The 19,796-nt window shown below is 48.8% G+C and overlaps 7 protein-coding genes across 7 annotated transcripts; 4 read left to right on the top strand and 3 right to left on the bottom strand.

Moving 5' to 3' along the window:
- Nucleotides 1–911: 911 nt before the first annotated feature.
- On the bottom strand, nucleotides 912–2,001 carry K441DRAFT_610099 (mediator of RNA polymerase II transcription subunit 10). The gene is made up of 3 exons (XM_067645529.1): nucleotides 1,879–2,001; nucleotides 1,732–1,828; nucleotides 912–1,652 (listed from the first exon to the last, which is right to left on the bottom strand). The coding sequence occupies exons 1-3, from the start codon at nucleotides 1,907–1,909 to the stop codon at nucleotides 1,364–1,366; spliced, it is 417 nt and encodes a 138-aa protein (XP_067504568.1). The 5' UTR covers nucleotides 1,910–2,001; the 3' UTR covers nucleotides 912–1,363.
- A 61-nt stretch (nucleotides 2,002–2,062) lies between these two features.
- Nucleotides 2,063–5,331, top strand: K441DRAFT_659053 (uncharacterized protein). The gene is made up of 3 exons (XM_067648458.1): nucleotides 2,063–2,728; nucleotides 2,785–3,652; nucleotides 4,575–5,331. The coding sequence occupies exons 1-3, from the start codon at nucleotides 2,194–2,196 to the stop codon at nucleotides 4,984–4,986; spliced, it is 1,815 nt and encodes a 604-aa protein (XP_067504567.1). The 5' UTR covers nucleotides 2,063–2,193; the 3' UTR covers nucleotides 4,987–5,331.
- A 1,109-nt stretch (nucleotides 5,332–6,440) lies between these two features.
- On the bottom strand, nucleotides 6,441–8,195 carry K441DRAFT_558002 (CenpB-DNA-bind-domain-containing protein; the record flags this gene model as incomplete). The annotated part of the gene is made up of 3 exons (XM_067643397.1): nucleotides 6,441–7,611; nucleotides 7,665–7,686; nucleotides 7,745–8,195. 3 exons carry the CDS (start codon nucleotides 8,193–8,195, stop codon nucleotides 6,441–6,443), a joined length of 1,644 nt encoding a protein of 547 aa, XP_067504566.1.
- Nucleotides 8,196–10,083: 1,888 nt separating this feature from the next.
- On the bottom strand, nucleotides 10,084–11,557 carry K441DRAFT_558060 (P-loop containing nucleoside triphosphate hydrolase protein; the record flags this gene model as incomplete). The annotated part of the gene is made up of 8 exons (XM_067643399.1): nucleotides 10,084–10,263; nucleotides 10,314–10,670; nucleotides 10,723–11,037; nucleotides 11,088–11,110; nucleotides 11,171–11,241; nucleotides 11,299–11,335; nucleotides 11,387–11,461; nucleotides 11,515–11,557. The coding sequence occupies 8 exons, from the start codon at nucleotides 11,555–11,557 to the stop codon at nucleotides 10,084–10,086; spliced, it is 1,101 nt and encodes a 366-aa protein (XP_067504565.1).
- A 535-nt stretch (nucleotides 11,558–12,092) lies between these two features.
- K441DRAFT_659047 (putative cysteine dioxygenase Cdo1) lies at nucleotides 12,093–13,311 on the top strand. Its single transcript, XM_067648457.1, has 4 exons — nucleotides 12,093–12,489; nucleotides 12,547–12,590; nucleotides 12,644–12,867; nucleotides 12,916–13,311. The coding sequence occupies exons 1-4, from the start codon at nucleotides 12,223–12,225 to the stop codon at nucleotides 13,029–13,031; spliced, it is 651 nt and encodes a 216-aa protein (XP_067504564.1). The 5' UTR covers nucleotides 12,093–12,222; the 3' UTR covers nucleotides 13,032–13,311.
- A 210-nt stretch (nucleotides 13,312–13,521) lies between these two features.
- On the top strand, nucleotides 13,522–17,206 carry K441DRAFT_659046 (glycosyltransferase family 90 protein). Its single transcript, XM_067648456.1, has 4 exons — nucleotides 13,522–13,860; nucleotides 13,911–14,510; nucleotides 14,830–16,748; nucleotides 16,799–17,206. The coding sequence occupies exons 1-4, from the start codon at nucleotides 13,558–13,560 to the stop codon at nucleotides 16,851–16,853; spliced, it is 2,877 nt and encodes a 958-aa protein (XP_067504563.1). The 5' UTR covers nucleotides 13,522–13,557; the 3' UTR covers nucleotides 16,854–17,206.
- Nucleotides 17,207–17,411: 205 nt separating this feature from the next.
- K441DRAFT_635351 (uncharacterized protein) lies at nucleotides 17,412–19,066 on the top strand. Its single transcript, XM_067646430.1, has 4 exons — nucleotides 17,412–17,423; nucleotides 17,553–17,645; nucleotides 17,704–18,704; nucleotides 18,760–19,066. Exons 3-4 carry the CDS (start codon nucleotides 17,824–17,826, stop codon nucleotides 18,842–18,844), a joined length of 966 nt encoding a protein of 321 aa, XP_067504562.1. The 5' UTR covers nucleotides 17,412–17,423; nucleotides 17,553–17,645; nucleotides 17,704–17,823; the 3' UTR covers nucleotides 18,845–19,066.
- Nucleotides 19,067–19,796: the final 730 nt, after the last annotated feature.

Raw genomic sequence — 19,796 nt, 5'->3', positions numbered from 1 at the left:
GAATTTATTCGAATGTAATGGCATTTTTATCTGATTATGTGCTCTGAGAATTTTCGCATGCGCGTGTTCAATGGTGCTGAAAGGAGAAAATGCGAGGGAGGGGAGGAGGGGAGGGAGAAGGAGAAGGAGAGATGTGGTAATGGCTTTACTGGAATGGGATATGTCAAGTTCGTTGGAAAGGGAAGTTCGTTTTTCCAAGTGAAGAGGTGCGTAATGCGAAGTGAGTGATTATTTTCTTGCTACTAATACCGTCCTGGAAACATTTCACTTCATTCATGCTCCTGTCTTCAAGGCACACTGGTTTCTCTCTTGGTCCGTCTTCCCATAGACAGAATCGACAAGATCATCGACGAACAGCTTATTCTGAAGGAGCCGATGCCGAATGAATCCGTGCAGGAAACGAGTATTCCAATGACGGGTTGGCACCTAATCTCAATAGCATAAACCTCGTGGCCGAGCCTGGAAAACCCTAGACCTGCAGACTTGATACTCCACAATGTAACATTGGATCATGGCCAGGAAAATACCTAAAGATGCATTATCTATGCCGAGTCCCTCAAGAGTTATCAAATGACCGTGCTTTCACAGTGAGGTTCGATTTAGCTTCTAGTAGTGTTCCGTAGTTGAAGGTGACCCGTGCTTGTCGAATAAGTCCTTCGAGGGCTTGGGGGTGTCCTGAGATGGGTTTCACGGGCGACGAAATATGTTCATAATCGGACATGGGATATAGTGGAGAGAATATAGAGAGTTGCATGTGTAGGATACGACGGAGTTGCATGAACGGCTTATTGAGTTGCAGTGGTACCTGTGTAATGTGAAGACTTGCAGGGAAGGTGGTAATAGAATATATTCCTTGAAAATCTAGGCATTGTAGGAATCATGTTGGTTTGATTACTATGTAGTTTAGAGTTCTTATTCTTTTATTGAAAAAAATCAGACAGGGCAACCAGTAGACCATGGACATTCCTGTCTTATGATGTGGCAGGAGCCCCTCAGCGCTGGTAAATTCGGATAGATAGAATATTTTAGCCGATGATCGACGGTGCTCTGCTTACGAGCAGGCGTGTCCGAGACGATGGCATTGGAATGCGAAATACTATCCATGTGGATAAAGCATCTTCTTGCTCTTTTCGTCGTACAAGCTCAACGAATTCGCTTTCATGACTTCCTTATTGTCATCTTAAAGTGTAGCCTTGGTCTGACTCGTCACTTTGGGTATTTTCCCTCCAGCGGAGTGCATTTTACCATCTTTGGTGGGATTAATGTCGACTCTTGAGATCCAGGGGAATCAGAGCAACTGAAATAGCCCTATCGAGGTTCAGGGGATCTAGGTATCACAAATGCGTTTTCTTCCGTTATCCGCTCAGTCATCGATTCTACCACCAGTGGACTCGACAACCCTCTTAACCTCGTTCCGGACCTCTGGCATTGCCGTCATGACCTCTTTAGCAAGAATATCCCGTAATTGCGCAAATGCTTCACTCTTTCCTTTCAGCCGCTGGTTTTGCGCTTGAGCCAGCTCAACGAACTCGCGAGTGTAGATATCTGGGTTGCGCGCTTGTTCAACATACCGGATAATGTCCGGTGGAATCTCGAGAGGGAGGGAGGGCGCTGTGCGAGTAAGGAGTACGAGATTCTGGATGAGGGACTGGCTAAAATGTGACGTTAACGAATTAATCTAAGATATGGTCTAGATAGCAGAGATGTATGTATCCACTAAGAGCTACGCACATTTCTCTTTTCATAGCATCTTCAGTAAGCGTCCCTTGGTGGTCAAGGCTCTGAACAATGAGGTTGTAAAGGTTTTGGACAATGAGTTTGAGTTGCTCTAGCTGAGCTGTTAGCTTGAAGTCGTGGATTTTGATTCATGCACCTTACCATCAATCTGCGCAAGCGTTGTGGGAGCCATTTTTGAATTGTTCTGTTCAATAAGGTAGCTTACTTCGACGATGAAAGACAAGAGCTCAAGGAAAGCGTAAAGATCAACGGCTGCCGATAAAGCCCCGCGGAACGCATGTTATTCCATCCCCGCAATCTCGGTTTGGCACTTTGGTGTTGAGCCTTTGGCGTTTTGTTGTCAGATCATTAAACACAGCTACACGGAACTCTCAGCAAAGGCAGCTTTCTGTTCGGGCACTCCTCCTACGGGCTTTGCACAGCGACAACATACGGAGCGATGCTCATCAGTCGGCGATGACGCAAAATGTACCCCGGGACTCAAATATCCCTCAAACACAGCCACCAACACTTCCCAAGCCGATTTCACTAACCTCCACCGGCCCCAGTGGCCTCACTGCTGGGGCGAATTCGTCAAATGTCTCTCGTGCATCCCGTCTGCCTGAGACACAACGACCAGCCATCGATTCAGTCTCGGACAAAGCTACGGCTGCTTTCATTCGACGCACACTTTGTGCTCACAACGTTCTCTCTAGCAATCTAGGAAATGGCGAGAAGGGGCGGAGCACTCCACGGCCGATCGACGAGCTCTTACCACCTTTGACGAGCTCAAACGATGTGGATCTCCACTTATACGCCATCATTGCTGTAATTATCAAAGAATTCGTGTACACATGGTACTCTAAGATTACTCCGGATCATGTGTTTGTGAATGAAGTGATTCAGGTGATAGCACACTGTACGCGTGGGTTAGAGCAAAGACTGCGGAAAGTGGATCTGGAGGCTTTGCTGCTAGATGAAATCCCTGAGCTGCTCGAAGCTCATCTGAATGGTGGGTATTCTCCGGGGGTATCCACAAGTCAAAACCGCTAATTCCGTTACTCAAAGCCTACCGCATCTCCCAAAAAAGCTCATATCACAATCCACTAACTTCGAATCCTCGCTCCGTTTACCACACGCTACGCCCGCATCCTGCGCTATCGCCTGTACCGATCGAATCAGACCCCACAAGTGTACTTGAGCAGAGGCAAAATGAGGCAGCATGGCGTCAATTGCTCGTCCAAGGAGTATTGGTCGTATTGCTACCTACTGAAGACCTAGAGAATGGGTGCTTGCGGGCATTAGTGGCAGAGATCTTCGCCGAAATGATCCTCGGAAATGGAATTAGCGACAAGGCTTGTGAAGGCTGGTTGTTATGGGAGGGTATCACGAGGATTGCTGAAGTGTTGCAAGCCGATACCGAGAAGGAAGCTTCATCAAACCAGAGGAAGCCAGAGCAAACAAAGAGTCGTCTGGAGCGATACGGGCTGCTTTCGTCGTCTGTCGAGAAAGCAGCAGAGCCTGTGAAGCCTTCAGTGCCCAACGGTTGGCCTAGTAGTCATGAGGGACTCTCCGTGTCCGGGCTATTTTGGTTCATGGTCCAATACGCTTTTTTGGCGTGTAATGCGATGCGAGCCGTCATTATCGCTCTTGCGACATCCTCGTCGTTGCCTCCGAGATCCGTGACAGGAGTCAGTGTCCCGTCGCCGATGGACCAAGGACGCCAATCGCTTCCACAAAAAGTGGACTCCGCAGCGTTCAACAGTCATCTAGCATCCAAACGACCGATTGTCAGCATGAGACTGTGGTCCTGCACGTCTGGCCTTCTCGAGTTGGACGTACGCATGCCATGGCTTTCAGGCTTGGTATCGCTCCTCCATTGGGGGGCAGTGGCTGGACCGGGCAGGGTGGGTGATACTGACGGCGTATTGGATAAGTAAGTCGCAATTTCTTCTTCTCGTTGGACAAATGGAAAAACCCCCCAAGCCCTGTCTTCTAGCTGCATATAGCCCCGCATGGGCTTTCGATCACTTGACTTGGCCGCCAGCGAATGCCACGGCCCCTCGAGTTTCACACATACCCCTCTCTTACCGTCGTGCATGTGAGCTGGGGATCCCCTGCACCGGCATTTTGCCAGTGGCAACTCTACGCGTTCCGCCAACAACAGGCCGTCTTAGCCCCTTGTGGACCGGCATCCATCAACACCACCATAGAACCCGCGCCATCATCCATCGTGCTCTCACGGGACATGTCCCGTCCAGCTCATGGCCTCCCTGCACAGCAGGCACCCCACCGGATGCGAACACTAGGGATGCTGGCCTTATCGCCTTTCAGCCTGACAGATGGCCGGACTACGCGCCCGGCTGATCTGCCCACGCTACTCGCATAGCTCGGGACTGGCCGCGCTCGCATGCGCAATCCTCTGGCCCCGACTTGAGCGATAGAGGTCAGCCAAGAATTGAGCGCCTCATTTTTGTCAGCCATTGATTCGAGCGCAACTTTGCGATATCGCAGTGCAATGGCAATGCCTCTAATGCCTCTAATGCATCCAGGATTTACGAAATGCTACCGCTTTGGATTGGACGCGCAAACTCCCATCGCACACTCATGTCTCGCAGCGCCAACGCCAGCGACGTTGGCCCTCGCTTCATCTCTGGATTCCAATTCCCAATTCCAAAAAAATTTCCAATTCCCCGTTGCGAATTCCCGGATTTTGGCTTTACTTTTCGGAACTTTACTTTCTAATGGTCACCTTAGTCAAAATTACACACGCACTCTAACCTAACCCTATCGCATTACATCGTCTGACCACTACAATCCCATCTATCCAACCACTAACAGTCTCCTTGTAACTTCAGACTCCTTGCTCACACTATCCGCACCTACCTTCTCAATCCCCCCAACTTACCCCCCTTACTCCGTACCGTCCGCGTAACGCTCTTCCCTTCTAACACGTTGGCGCCCCCACGTGCCCCTCCCACTTCCGCCGAGGCCCAAGCCATCAAGCGCCGGTGCGCCGCTACCTTGCTGGCCGCCTTACCATCCTCCATAGCGTGTCGATTTTTTGCGACGAGGGATAGGGGCGCGATGCAGGCGCAGATTGAGACATTACTGGATTGTTTAGGGGATAGCTACCTCAACAAACATTTAGTATTCAGCGTTTTAGAACTGATAGTTGTGAGACTGGTCCCCGAGATGGCTGAGAAGGGGGTCGTGGATTTGATGGAGGAGCGATTGGGCTACAACCCCCTCTCCTGCACGGATTGCTAGTGGCTTGGCATAGAATATATGAGAACATTCACTCTTTCCATACAAACGTGCTTAGACGCTAGCAATCCGTACAGGTGAGGGGGTTGTAGTTCCATTAGTAAGTGAAGCCGCCAAAGCCGTCAGAATGATCGATCAAGCTCTTGCTAAGGCTTGGCTGCGTTGTAAGGCAAAGTGCGGAAAAAAGAGTTACGGGGGAGATTGTAGGGCAGTAATGAATAGGGGAGGCGGTTAGTGGGGCATTCTTGTTCGCAGATCCCGCGATCTGGGGTGCATGAAGNAAAGGGTGTAGACTCCGTAATCTGATAAATGTTCCATATGACGCTCGAAGAAAGTCTTAGACTCCCTATTCATAATCTGGCTGCGTTCGTGATATTCGAACGGGTCCAGGCACAGGCCGATCGCGATCGGCCGCCCAGGGCTGCCCAACGCAAAACCAACCGGCATACTATTGTCTAGGTCGTCGCTAGGCCGCCTTGCAGAATTAGAGCCCCCAGGAACGGGATTTCTGAAACGCTCACGCTCAAAGGGTTAAGTTCGCCAGGTGTCAGATAGGGAGAGATATGAAGAGAAGGAGTGAAAGTGAGGCTGCAATGCATTGCACATAACTGGCAGGCGACTAGCTACATACAACTCCTGTCTGTTCCTTTCCCACCCCTTCGCCACCCGCATAGCGCACCAAAAAGCAAAGGCAAGGAATGGAACGCAGAAAAGCCAAACGCAAAGCGCGAATCTCATGGGCTCACGAGCAACCTGGTCGGGTTGTGCGGCCTGTGGTCGTATCGAAGAGAACACAGCAATATAAGAAAATGAGACAAGCTGACAAAAACGATAACGTATTGATTGCAAAAGCTGGCTCCAAACGTAGGCGCGCTCATATAATGAAAGGTATAGAATAGTAATAGATAAAAGGGGTCCGCGTGAGCGGCTGAATCTTTTTTGTTGGGTATGAATTTCGGAAATAAGAAGGGTATAATGTAGACAAGGCCATAGTTTCCCCCCCGGCCTTGTGTGAGAAATGGAAGAGTGAATAGTAAAACAGAGAAGTCGATTCGAACAGAAGTGTCCTAGGCTCCGAGAAATCGCTGGTGATGGTGATGAAGATCATGCCGATGAAGATGATGCTGCTGATGATTGTGGTAGTTGAGATAATAATACCAGCTCCAACTCCTCCCAACGTCCGTCCAAATGTGAATGTATGCTACCGCTATATTTACCCAGGTGTCTTCCTAACCGTCCGTTTCCCCCGAAAAGAGTTGTCCCCAGAGCTCCAAACAAACCGAAAACCCTGGAAGCAAAATGCAACCAGGATCGAAAGGATGGTGAAATATGTATCTGAAACTGGAAACCGGACCCAGAAACACCTATGCCCACGAGAGTACACCAGCCTTATAAAATCAAAAGTCCTCCAGTCCCAGCTCTTGCCTACTTGATCCCGTCCAAGTGTATCATTTCAGTTACTCGACCTTTCTTACGCCATACTCTTGCTCAGGAATACGATGCATTCCCCCAGGCAAATGTTCGCCATTACGCTGCAACTTCAGTTTCTCCATAAGCTTTCCAATCATAACATACTCTTGCGGCTCCACGAATCCGCTTGGTTGGTGCTCAAAGAAATTCATAACGATCTCAAGAGCCCGACGAGCATCTTCCTGCGAAGGTGACCCTGGCGCACTGTTGTCAGAGCTAATCGGAGAAGATTGCTGTCGCTGCTGAAGTGGAATGCTGACCGGAGGGACAGCTGGCACAGGAGGGGGTTGCATTGAACTGGTCACAATTTGGGACTGTGATGATTGCATCGCGTCATCCACGCCACCGAGCGATGACTGCATCTCTGATAAGGGAGACTCCAAGGCTGTGCTGTTGAGATATTTTGGAGTCATGGGTTCTGACGATGGTGGTGGAGATATGTACTGCTCTACTCCAACAAGCATCGGAAACGTTTGACTTCGCGGTCGCTGAAAATTACTACTTCCAGGCTGTCCTCTAGCTTGCTGTGAAGGCATGAAAGAGTTGGGCCCACAAGCAGAATCCGGCGTGAAGAACGGCGATGTTGGGCTTGTGGGCCCTGCAGAGAAAGAAGACGGTGCTGTATCAGTGAAAACGCTAGAAAGAGACGTATTACTTTGCGAATGGAAAGGTCGATGACCATTTGTAAAGTCCACATAGCTGTCTGGACTTTCTGTCTTCAAGCTCTCCTCACTCTTTGTTGCCGCCATCGCTATCGGCGATGGTGACGGTACCCCGCTCGGTGATGTTGGGGAGATACCGTTTGGAGTCTGCGAAGTCGACGGCGGATTTGAGGCTCCCTCTGATTCTTCTGCTAGTGAGTTCTTTCTCGATTTCGCTCCCATGAGATTATTTTTCTGCTTGAACTTCTCCAACCAGCTGGTGCTGTTGGCCTTCAGATGGCTTTCCGAATTGCCTACGGTTGTCGCGAAAAAGCGAGCCTTCTCTCTGATCATTGCATCGTTTAGAGGTAAACCTTGCCTCTGATGGTTTCTTGCCCAGTTTGATAGTGCTCTTTCTATGTCTGGGAACTTTCCTTTTGACCTTTTGATAGGTGATCGACTACCGTCATCTTGATAAAGATACTTTTCCTTCTGCCGCAAAACCTTCGAGACGGTACTAGAAAACCCAATCAACTTATGCAAAGATGACACAGATAAGAATTGGAGTACCTTCTCTCAACGCCAAACATCGCTAGGATAAATCGTTAGCTCGGTAAACGCTTCGGGAATTGCTTGTGAGGAGTACTCACCTCCAATCTCAGTTTGCTTTACCGTAGGATGCTCTTCATGATAGAGACACATTCGTCTCCGGTCAGCATCTGTCAGAGTCTTCCTCGGTGTTGATGAGGTTTGCGAGCGAGTTGATGTTGCCGATGCTGGAGTGGCAGAAGCCGGAGTAATTGGAACTGGTGCTGTAGGAAAGATTGGCGGGACATAGCTGGATTGGCTTGTCAACATACTCGGCCATTGTGGCATAATCAAGGGTTGAAGCTGTTGGTGCGTAGTCCTGGGGGGATGCATTCCGGTTGTATAGAGTGGCTCCATAGGCAGTGGGGTAAAAGCGAAGCCATTGTACTCCTGGACAGGCGATTGATGCTGCGAATGGCTATATGCATTACTATCCACCCAGGAGCCATTGCTGTCGTGGTAGCCAGTCTCTTGCGGTTGATGCTGCTCATGCTCCATACCCATTTGACTCATGTCGGCAATTGCGGGTCCACTGAAGCAATGCGCGATTGTTCTGGTTAACCGTGCTATCGTGAAAGTCCGCGTTAGATCTGAAGAGATTCGGGTGGCAAGCTGGGCATCTGCGCCCAAGCCGTCGTGTTCCTGGACTAGAGTGACCTCAGAGTCGGCAGCTTGCATGCATGCATGAGCGAACAAGTGACGGTTCCTGACGAAGCGAAACAGAGCTGGTACCACGACAAAAGAGTAAAAATGCTGACAGAATCTGGCGCAGCGCAGGATGCTGAAACGAAACGAGGAGAGCTGACACACAATGCCACACGTGTGCGGCGAGGATGATTCTTTTTGTCGGTCGAGAAGCTGCAGCTGAGGGTGGCTTTGGGCTGGGCAATAGAGGGTTTGGTAGACCAGGTACGGGGTAGGGACTGCGGTGCGGTGCGTAGCGGTGCGGTGCGGGACCGGTTGCAGAAGCGGGACGAGATGCGAAGAGGCCCCTTGTTTGTTTCGAGCTCAAGGATGTATGGGGAAGGCCACATTTTCTCACAGAAAAGGCGTTGGTAGAGCTAGGAGCAGCGCACGGAGCCTTCGGGCTGGTAGGCTGGAGCACTTGGAGCACTTGGAGCACTTAGAGCGCTGGTCGCAAAAGCGAAGCGATACCGCACAAGCACCGCGAGAACGTTGGGCTTAGCGGGCGGGTCGTCCGGGAGCTGCGAGGAGACGCGGGCCATGAAGGCGGCCGTCATAGGTGGACCGGCAGTCAACAAGGGCGAGCAATTGTGGGAAGTCTAGGCGATTTCGCGCAAGCCATCAGCTAGGCCTGCTTGTCGACTAGACTATCGACTAAACCGCACGATCGCCCATACTTCCGTACCCTTTTGCGTATGCTGGCCGGCTAATCAGCACAGCGTGCGAGGGCGGAACCCCAGAGTCGAGTATCGATATTGCTGCACGAGGATGGGCCTCGTCTGCGTCGAGCTGGGGCCGCTGGTGTACCTGGGTGGCGCGCGACCCCAATGGCAGTGCTCACTCAGGTACAGCACCCACGGCGTCAAGCCTCGCAGTCGCAGCCAAACGTCTTCGGCCGGCCGTGGTGCGCATAAGGGCCGGGCTTTGGGGTATTTGGGGTCGCTGCCCAGAGGGTAAGAAGGCTGAAACGGATGCGGAAAGGATTGATATGGCTTCCTTGCAAATCGAGCCACCGAGACATTTTAGGTTTGATAATATGGACCACTCACGCTCGAGGGGGGATGGACAGACTGCGCGGAGATGGGGAGAAAGCGAGGGGGTCTTAGCGCCCGACGACGCTGAGTCGGGTGTCATCGTTCCCCCTGCTCGATTTCTCCGACTTGACAAAACTACGGCCGGCCAGCCAATCAGCGCCCAGAACACTTGAAAAGGCTAGAAAATGATCGTCGTATTATCTGGATTTCCGAAATAACGATATGGAAAAAGGATATTGCTTGAGACCATTCCAATAGCACCATCATCCTCCAAGACACCACACGGACGAGGCTTCTTTAGTGGCCATCGCGCACTGAAGATAGTCCTATTTCGGACAACGGCCATGATTGAGTGGCCCATCGAGGAAAGACGCCTGCCTTCGGCTGGCCGTGGGCGAGTGATAAACCCGATCCGCTGTGTAAGCTGCTTTACCAAAATAAACGTGCCGATGCTGATGCGATACTATTGGCACTGCAACTTGTCCAATCCTCCATCGCATCATTGGTTGCCTTGCTCGCCTTGTCCTCCCATGACACAATCACGTTCTGATACGAGAATGAGACACTCTATGCCATCCTTTGATATATTTTCTTCGCGCCACTTAAATCTCGCCGTCCGGGGCAAGATTGATGATAGGAATCAGCACGACCGGCGATGTTCAACGTTTGATGATCGTTACTGGTCACAAGGTAAGCCGTGGGGCCGGCAAAGATATAGTCTGGTGTTGGTGGTCCAACTTACTGATATCCTCGTCGGCGAGCTCATGGGCCAATCCAACACGCTGCGGTTGGTGTTTGACCGACTTGCCATACACTATCGCGTGCTTGAATTGCTCAACTATTGTCTTGTGGATCGCGTTGCACTGGAGTGGAGTCAGCGATGAAGGGGCATCCCAGAAGCAGCCGAACTAACAAAATCTTCAACAGTGCAAGCATTCGACCGGAGTACCACTGGCGCAGAGTAATCTGGCATCTTTCCTTTTGGTTTCGTGTAGACCCGCCTCAAGTTCAGCTTCTCCCACATCTGCTCCAAAAGTTCGTCAATGTTCCAGCCATGCTCCGAGCTGATCGGACAAGCGTTCGGAATCCGATACAGCAGATCCAATTCTTCGATGGAAATCGAATCAATTTTGTTCAGCGCATATATTACCGGAATATAGCTTCGGCTTTTTGCTTCGAGAACATCGATTAAATCGTCAATAGTAGCGTCGCAACGAATGGCAATGTCTGCTGACGATATACGATACTCAGACATTACGGCTTTTATCTCCTGATTGCGGGTTGAGATCGTACTCAAATTTTATGCCGTGGAACAAACTTACATCATGGTCAATGTGCGTTAACGGCACGGTGCTGGTAATGCTAATGCCTCCCTTATCCTTCTTTTTGAAATTTATGTTAGGAGGACTTTTATTAATTCTGATTCCAAACCCTTCTAGTTCGGACTCGATAATGCGCTTGTCTGTGAGTGGCTTGTTCACGTCTAATACAATGAATATCAAATGGCAAGTCTTTGCAACGGCAATAACTTGCCGACCACGACCTTTGCCGTCCTTCGCTCCTTGAATGATACCTGGAAGATCGAGCATCTGGATTTTGGCTCCATTGTACATAACTTGGCCGGGCACCGTCGTAAGCTAGATCGAAGTCAGGAATTATACAACAAGAAAAGTCTTGGGAAAGTCACTGTCGTAAACTCATACGCTGCCGCTATGTGGCTGTCAGAATCTCGAAATTATGGACATGGTACAAAGGCAACGTGGTACGGACCTTCTGAGTGTTGACCGGTGAGCCTGCTCATCAGTGTGCTTTTGCCCACAGAAGGAAATCCGATGAATCCACTGAATTTGCGTTAGTCAAGCAATGGGACAATTGGAGTCATCGTGGCATAGGCTCACACGCTGGCAACGCCGGTTCTTGCAACATCGAAGCCAACTGGCCCATAGTGTAAGCTAGTGCTTGGTTCTGCATGTGATTATGCCTTACCACCGCCTCCACCACCGCCAGATGTAGGGGTTAGAAGTTCTCGTTTTAATTTTGCAAGTTTCGCCTTAAGTTGTCCTGAGCTCTTAATTAGCTCTTTACGTGCCACTTTTGTGATGGAATGTCCGTACCAAGATGGAAAGAGGTGGCTTTATTTTTCTGCGTCCTTGCCATCTAACTGGACATTAAACCCATGCCGTTGGAGGGCAACATTAGCAATACTCACTTCGGCCTCAATCTCTTTGATCTGTCCCACGCACAATGTCAGTATAGTAGGCCAGAAATATCCAAGGACAGCTACCTTATCCACAGTCGTCGCCATTTTGGGCGTTTGGTAATGGCCCTTCCTATAAAGACAGAATAGTTATCAACACAGTGATAGCAATATGAGCTTTACAGCAAGTAAACGTGGAGATCGATGTTCGTAGGGTAGTGGCCAAAAAGATTTCACGAAAATGCGGGATGACGCCGAGCGAGGGGCCGTCGGAAAAACGAGTGCTCCTGGTGCCGGGCGGCTGCTGCTCCTAAAATTCGGAGGTCCGACGCCAACCGCAAACAAGTGTCCTTTACCGCAGCCCACGATAACCTGCAGACCTAATTACTCGTGAACTGGAGGCGGTGGAGCATGACACAAAGCATGGTGACTGCTACAAGGATCACCGTAGCCAAATCGCATATGTAGATCTAGGGTTCCTTATTATCTGGGTTCCGTCGCTCGCCATTGCTTCTCAAGATCGGAGCATCCAACTCCGCTAGCCTACTATTAATACTTGTCCTTCTAGTCTTTATATCGAGCAGCACACGAAGACAGTCACGATAGCATTGACACGAATGCCAGTATGCCAGCACTCGCAAAGGACGCTCTTTTCGGTCCCACCTCTAAATTCAGCAAGCCTGATGCCTTCCACACGCTCGTTGAAGACCTTAGTAAAATACTGGGTGCGACTTCTGGCATAGACTCTGCAGATGTAGACCCGAAAGAGCTACAGTCATTGATGGAGGAATATGTGTCCAACCCATCAGAGTGGCAGAAGTATGCGCTAGGCGATCCTTCTAGACCTTATACAAGAAACCTTGTGGACAAGGGTAACGGGAAGAGTAATCTGGTATTGACGCACCTGGATAGACTCGTACTTCGAGAAGTTTTGACTAATTTACAACAGCTTATACTCGTCTGGACGCCAGGCAAGGGTAGCCCTATCCATGAGTAAGTCTCCCTTCCCGCCGAGCATCGCGGATAGGAGCTCACATTTACTCAAGCCACGCCAATGCGCACTGCATCATGAAGGTCCTGAAAGGTTCTTTGAAAGAAACTCTCTTCTCCTGGCCTAATCAATCTGTCCTTAACAGCGGCGAACCTTCACCGCCAAAGGTCAAGAAAGAGACAGTGTATCAAGAAAACCAAGTCACGTATATGTCCGATCAGCTTGGTTTGCACCAGGTGACAAACCCTGATCCGGAAAATGTTGCCGTTTCCTTACATTGTGGGTAATGTCGAATCGCTTGGATAAGCTTTCATTGATTGATTACAGTGTACACCCCTCCAAACGCTGCAGTTTATGGCTGCCACATCTTTGACCCCAAGACTGGGACTGCTGCACATGTCAAACAATGCCATTTCTTTTCTGATCGCGGACGAAAAGTGTAGCTTCATGCCGAGGCTATGAGCAAGACTTCATTTGAGACACCCCCAAGGTTTCAACGCACGGTCCTAAATTGAGAGCCCGAAGTTTTGGAAATTGTGTTGAGAGGTTTTTTCGGTTAGCATTATACCATGGAGCACCATCCTTTATTTTCATTCCGTCTCCGTTCTAGGAAATCAGATCTTTCAGGAGTAGTATGGAGTTGGTGATTGTGCATCGCTAGGCCATGGGACGTAATAAACGATAGAAATTGTATTTAGCGGATATGATAATTCAAATCTCTAATCCTCAATCTCTAATTTTTTTCGCTCTATCATTGAAAGTGTTGTCGGAGGTATTCAGTCCATTTAGGTAAGGGGGTGGAAAAGGAGCCACCTCTTGAGGGGTCAGCCTTCCGCGTCACTAGCGGCCGCCAAGACCTTATCCTGGGGAATTGCAGCGAACTTCCTGTTTTGGGGCGCCGGCCCCCGAATCCTTCAAGCCATTGTACCAAGAGACATGTCCTTCAACATCCGATAACCTCTGCTCCCAATGCAACCAGTCATCCCTGTAATGGTAGAAAATGTCGCCCAGTATTCGCCCTTCCTTCTTCCTGCAGCGTTCCTCGTCGTATCCATCATATCAACTATCAACACCCCGGTTCAACACTCGCTACTCATAACATCAATATCATGGGGCTTGATTTGGATATTTAGTATAGCTCGTGCAGGGTTATATTCGGGTTTTGACAACACTATAAGAAAGAAATTTAGTTGGGCTGCGGGAGGCTTATTTGCTTTGGCGCAAATCTGCGAACGAGCAGCACGCGACAGAGAGGGAATATGGTGGACAAAGGTTGGCGAGTCTAATGCCCCTTTAGAGAATTATGACTAACGGTTGGATAGGCACTACTGCCAGGACTTATATTTCTCCTCCTTGAGACGGAATTCTGGCCCAGAGCCGGAGCTTTACCAAACTTCTTCCCTCTTGACGGCCATTCGATTGAGAGCGGCTCGAGCGCAGAGGGGGGAACACATACTGGGTCTTCTCGTCTCCTAATAATTGTCACGCTATCAGCTGGTGCTGTACTGAGCACCCCATTCATAACATCCCCGACCTCTGCGCTTGGATTCTCCAGCGCATTTTTCACTGCTGCAAAGCTTGTGCTCTTCGAAAACGCAATCAGACATACAAAAGATGAGAAAAATGCTGAAAGTCGTGGGCTTGTGTCTGCAAATGGGACTTTTTCGCGACGGAATTCATTGGATGGCGCGCAACAGGAGCATTATATCACATCTCTACGGGATGTTGCTGCCGTCATTACAATATCCTGCGGTGCTGCCGCGTTTTTCATGGAAGGATTCAGAGCCGATGTACTGACATGGAATCCTGAGATCGCGAAGCTGGAAGGGGACTGGAAATTGGTTCAAAACCATAGAATGATAAAGCAATGCGTCTTGATGATACTTGTGGGCACATTGGAAAAAATCTTATTATTCATGACGGTAAGCTTCCTAGGTCTTCCTTGTACTGTCTTTCTGCTTTATTTCCTGATACATCGTCTGGCCTTGCCGCTCTTCTTAATTCTAAGTCAAGAGAGCGTGGCTGCACGGCTTTCCACCACGATCAGTATTTTAGCTTCGGCAATTTTTGCATTATCTCCTATGTTTAACCGTTTCATAGATAAGCCTATGGAATTTTTCTAGGCCTAATCATGCATTCCACAGCATGTGCCTTGTTGAAAAAGTTTCTATTATTTCTATAGGACAGCCCTCTCCTACCGCCTCCGTTGAACGAACATCCGCTGATGTCTATTTCTTGTAGCTCTATCAACAAGGAGCTCTTCGAACATCTTTCGTTGTTGTAGCAGCTTACTTGTATGCTCGCCTTAATATTGCGTCCTCGCTTTCGGGAGCCTGGTTTACCGCCATATTCGCATCCACAAGCATTCTATTCTTGTACAATCCTTCGTCGTCAACACAAAGCATATTCGGCCGTCGAAGCACGATGCGCGCAAAACGCATAGTCCTCCTACTCGGGCTGCTGTCATTTACGATCCTGTTTGTACAGTTCTTTTACCATACCGTTACCCTACGATCCTTCGACCGTAGCAATACGCCTATCATTGAAGTTAATCCCTCCATTGAGCCATTCGGGCCTCTTCAGCTTGACACTAAGAAAGGCCATCCTGTCGATCAACTCATCAGATCATCGGAACAAGAGTTCAAAAATCAGCTAGCGAGACAATCGGTTTCGTTGGCCGACGCTGTCTCTGAATATCGCCGCCGCTATAGGATACCTCCGCCACCAAGATTTGAGAAATGGTATGAATTTGCCATGAGAGCAGATATTCAGCTCATCGACGAATTCGATACCATAAATGAAGCACTGCTCCCATTCTGGGCACTTAAACCATCAACCATCAGAGCGCGTGTGAGGGAGGTCTTGGGATCGGATGAGAACTCATTGATTGGACTTTCTATACGCGACGGCGAAGCCGTTAAAATTGAGGGGGGCGCAGAGTGGCAACAAAAGGCGACTCTGGGTATGATAAAGAATTTTGTGCAACATCTCCCGGATATGGATGTTGCCTTCAATATTCACGACGAACCCCGTGTCGTTGTACCCCACGATCAGCTCTCTCATATAGTCGAAATTGCCAGGGGTCAGCGCATGCCTGCAGCTCTAGCGAACACTTCTCCACTGAATGCTTTCTCAAACAGGCCCGATGATATGGGAAACGGTCAACGATTTCCTGAATCTAAGACAACTCGGTTCAACCACTTCGCGCATCAACAGACTTGGACACATGCAAGAATGTCCTGTTCTCCCAACAGCCCAGCACGCAGCTATGAAGACGTAACCGCGGATAATCTCACTTCTTACGCGATTGGAGACCTCGGCTTCGTCTACAACCAGTCAGCTTTCTCCGACATCTGTATGTCACCTTCGTTTCGGCAGACATACGGATTCTTCGAGCGGCCCAATGCGTTTAACGTTGTCCATGACTTAATCCCTATCTTTTCCCAAAGTAAACTCAGCAGTTTCCAGGATATTATCTACCCAAGTCCGTGGTACTGGTTCGGCAAGGTTGGCTATGATGAGGAGCGCGATACGGACTGGGACAACAAGACAAATAACCTATATTGGCGAGGATCAACGACCGGAGGATTCAGCCGGAATGGGGGCTGGAGGCGGCAGCACCGTCAACGTGTTGTCCAGAAAATGAACGCACCCGACAAGGCAAAGATCCTAGTGAACCAAGGACAAAAAAAATCGCCAGATTGGCAGATGAAGGAAGTGCCTCGGCAAGAATATAAAGATCTCTTTGACGTTAAATTTTCACATGTGGGACAATGCGACCCCGGCGATTGCGATGCACAGAACGAGTTTTTCAACGTAGTTGATCGGGCTGATGGACAGGATGCTTGGCAGTATCAACATCTCCTTGATATGGATGGCAATGCATTTAGTGGCCGCTTCTACGCGTTCCTCAAGAGCATGAGCTTGGTCTACAAGATGTCGATTTTCCAGGAATGGCACAAAGACTGGTTAAAGCCTTGGGTGCACTATATCCCAATCTCGCTTCGTGGTGAAGAGTGGCTGGAACTTATTAGATACTTCTCTAGTGAAGAGGAGGGAAAGCTTCAGGCGCCGAATGTGGCCGTTCAGGGACGAGAATGGGCCAACAAGGTGTTTAGGAATGTGGATTTTGAGGTTTGGTTTTTCAGGTTACTGTTGGAGTAAGTGAGCCTTTTTTACAACAAAAGCCATATAACTAATATATCTGTAGATACGGTAGGATAATTGATGATAATAGGGAGACAATAGGATATCCGGGGCCGTAAGTAGGGGTCCCATTATTGTAGTGTACGGATCTGGCTCCGAGATAAGGTTCAGGATGGACAGTGGCGTTCGGAGCAACGACTCTTGTCCATTGTATCCCCACTTGTTTGGGTGGCATTGTGTCGCTGTCCATACATGGTGGCTTCTCGTCAATATACAATCCCATGAGTAGATGAGCAATTTTTAAATTGCTTATAGTTGGCTTTAATTACTTCAACCCCGGCCGGGAATTAGCCGAACTCCTGCGAGGCAGGCATCCTAGAATAAGGCGCTGTCTTTCAATAGCAATTTTACCACAACGCGAAGAGTTGTTATTTAGTAACTTAGAAGCCGAGCAGAATATAACTAGATAAGCTTTATCATTGACTTGTAGAATAATTTATAAACATTGGGGTTGCCAATTATAAGTTGTTCCTTACACGGGCCATCAAGAAATTGTCCCATGACTTATTCTAGGGGCACGATGCATTGCGCGACAGCAAAAGCCACTCTTTGCGCCGCAATACTTGGCAGCTCTTTTCAGCTATTCACCCGCATGATGGCTTTTCGAATTAGAGATAAATTTAGCAAATGTAAGGGTTAATCGTCGAGGAGGCAGACAGACAAGACTGCTCTCCTCCCCTTAAGTACCGCTTCGTAACTTTCACTTCTGCGATGCTCTAATTTTGTTTTTTATATCTCGAATCCTGACGCTCACACAGCCTTTGCGTCATATATATGTGGTCGCTGTCCTCTCTTTCATAACTCAGTACTCGAAGGCACCCTACGAGTGTTCAATCTCCGTTGAGCCCTGTGTAATTGTGCCCATTGAGTATACTATGTAATAAGCAGTCGTGCTTACAACTATGGTAGTGATTTCATGATCTCCAAGTAACTCGACCGCCCTCTACCACCTACGAGAATCGCGTTTGGAGAAGACGGTGGCTGCAAACTATCTCCTTGGGTGCGCATAGGTCGGTGGACCTCAACACAATGGCCGAACACCCTACGAACAACACCGTTTATTTGCCATGGGGGTGGACAATTACTCCTAAGGATCCCAACGTTCATCAATGTCCGCCAGTCTCCTCGCTGTTAGGCACCTTCGCCGCTGTAAATGGAGTAGTCAGCGTGCTCGCGGTAATATTTGGTCACCGTCTTGTCGTTAAAAGGTTAACTTGTGGGAAATATGGGAAGAAGAGCAGTAAGGCATGGAAATACGTGTGGATCCTTCCAGTGGGCCTGCAGCTCGCAGCGAATGCTTTTATTGCGGCTATTATCAAGAGAACAGCAGGATATCACGCGAATTATAAGATTTGGGAGCTCATGTTCTTCCTTGTCGCCCGACCTCGCCTTTCCTGGATTGTACTCGGTGCATTCGCGTTCAGAGAGAGACGACCATCAAAAATTAAACCAAGCCCATCGAAATACGCACCCATCGACAATTATGACGATTCTGGTCATAAGCAAGAGGACGAATATCTCGGGGAGGACTTTCCATGGTGGTCCGCCTTCATGTCCCAGTTTATCGGAGAATTCTTGCTGCAGATCATTAGCCTTTACATCATGGGCCGTACAGCACATTTCGCGGCTACTCATGGCTACTACAAAGTCTACAAAACCAAAATGTATCATTCATTACCACACGGTGCCCGAATGATGTATTCAGGCGCACTTTACTACCTCGTTGCCGGGTCTATTTTCCTTCTTGCCGCATCGACTTTTATTATCGCTATTTATACGGAGCACAGTAGCACATGGCAGGTACGCGAACAAAAGTCGCTGATCATAACCGCCCTCTTCATCCTTCTCATCTCGACATGGATGGGGAGCTGGATTTTTTGGGCTGGGTTCGTGAAGCTAGCTGGTAATTTGTATGGCTTGAGTATGGCGACTATTGTGTTGAACGAAGGCTAACGAACTTTTTAGATATTGCCCGCCAGCGCTGATCGGTCAAGGTGTCATCTGGACTATATTTTCACTTATTGGTATAATAATAGGTGCGGGCACGTAATATGTGAAATCATCAAAATGATGAGTGGGAGTTCCCCTAATCAAGGTGTGTAAAGCGTCATGACTTCCAGTGCATATTTTTAGCAATTCCCACCATGAAGGGAAGATTTGGTTTCAGGGAAGACGTGAGTGTCACGGTTCCACCTCCTTTCTACTCACCTCGCCTGTTTGCCCTGTTTAGTTGCTCAGTCATCCACCACATCACCTAGATCGTGTACCGCACCTTTTCCTTCCGTATATATACAACTTGGTTTGATACGTAGATCCTCTCAATACGATACGCTCTGCGTTCCCTAACTGAAAATTACTAGTTGTATTATAGAGTTCTCAAACGGGCCCCTCCGGTTAAATACGCAACTACTTGTAAATACAGCGCCCCGCACTCTCCTGATAACCCAAACGACCTTCAAATAACATCCATATTAGAACTTAGAACACTACGGCATCAGATCAGGAAAGGGTATGTCGTAACAACATGCTGAGCTCCAGACATAATTGCCTTCCACTCTGCACGTCGAATAAACTCAGAAAGCTTCATTCTCAGGGCTCACCCTACGTCCAACATTCAAACACACCATGGCATTTTCATATGTGACGAAAGCAATTTGTTTTCCGGTTGTTTTCAACCCTATTAGCACAACTTATGCCGCATGCCCGATAACATTTGACGGGCGCCAGTGATCTTGTTGGAGCGGGGTCTATTTGGAGCTCCTGGTTGGATTCAGGCTTGATGTGGATTTGGATTCAACCTCGTAGTTGGTGGACTGGAGTGGATTAAAAGTTGATTTGACTCTTGGAGCTCCAAATCTCTATCTAGTAATACCTAAACCTAAAGTAGTAAGTATGCATATCACGTGGAGATAAGATAAGACAATGCCCGTGCATCTATCTACTGCCTGCGTATTTACCAATGTTGACTCAGCATGCTCAGACCAAGAAACCGATGAATATCC

The sequence above is a fragment of the Cenococcum geophilum genome, assembly GCF_001692895.1.
Source record: "Cenococcum geophilum 1.58 unplaced genomic scaffold K441scaffold_18, whole genome shotgun sequence".
Lineage (NCBI taxonomy): Eukaryota > Fungi > Ascomycota > Dothideomycetes > Gloniales > Gloniaceae > Cenococcum > Cenococcum geophilum.
This window is presented reverse-complemented; position numbering and strand designations above follow the sequence as displayed.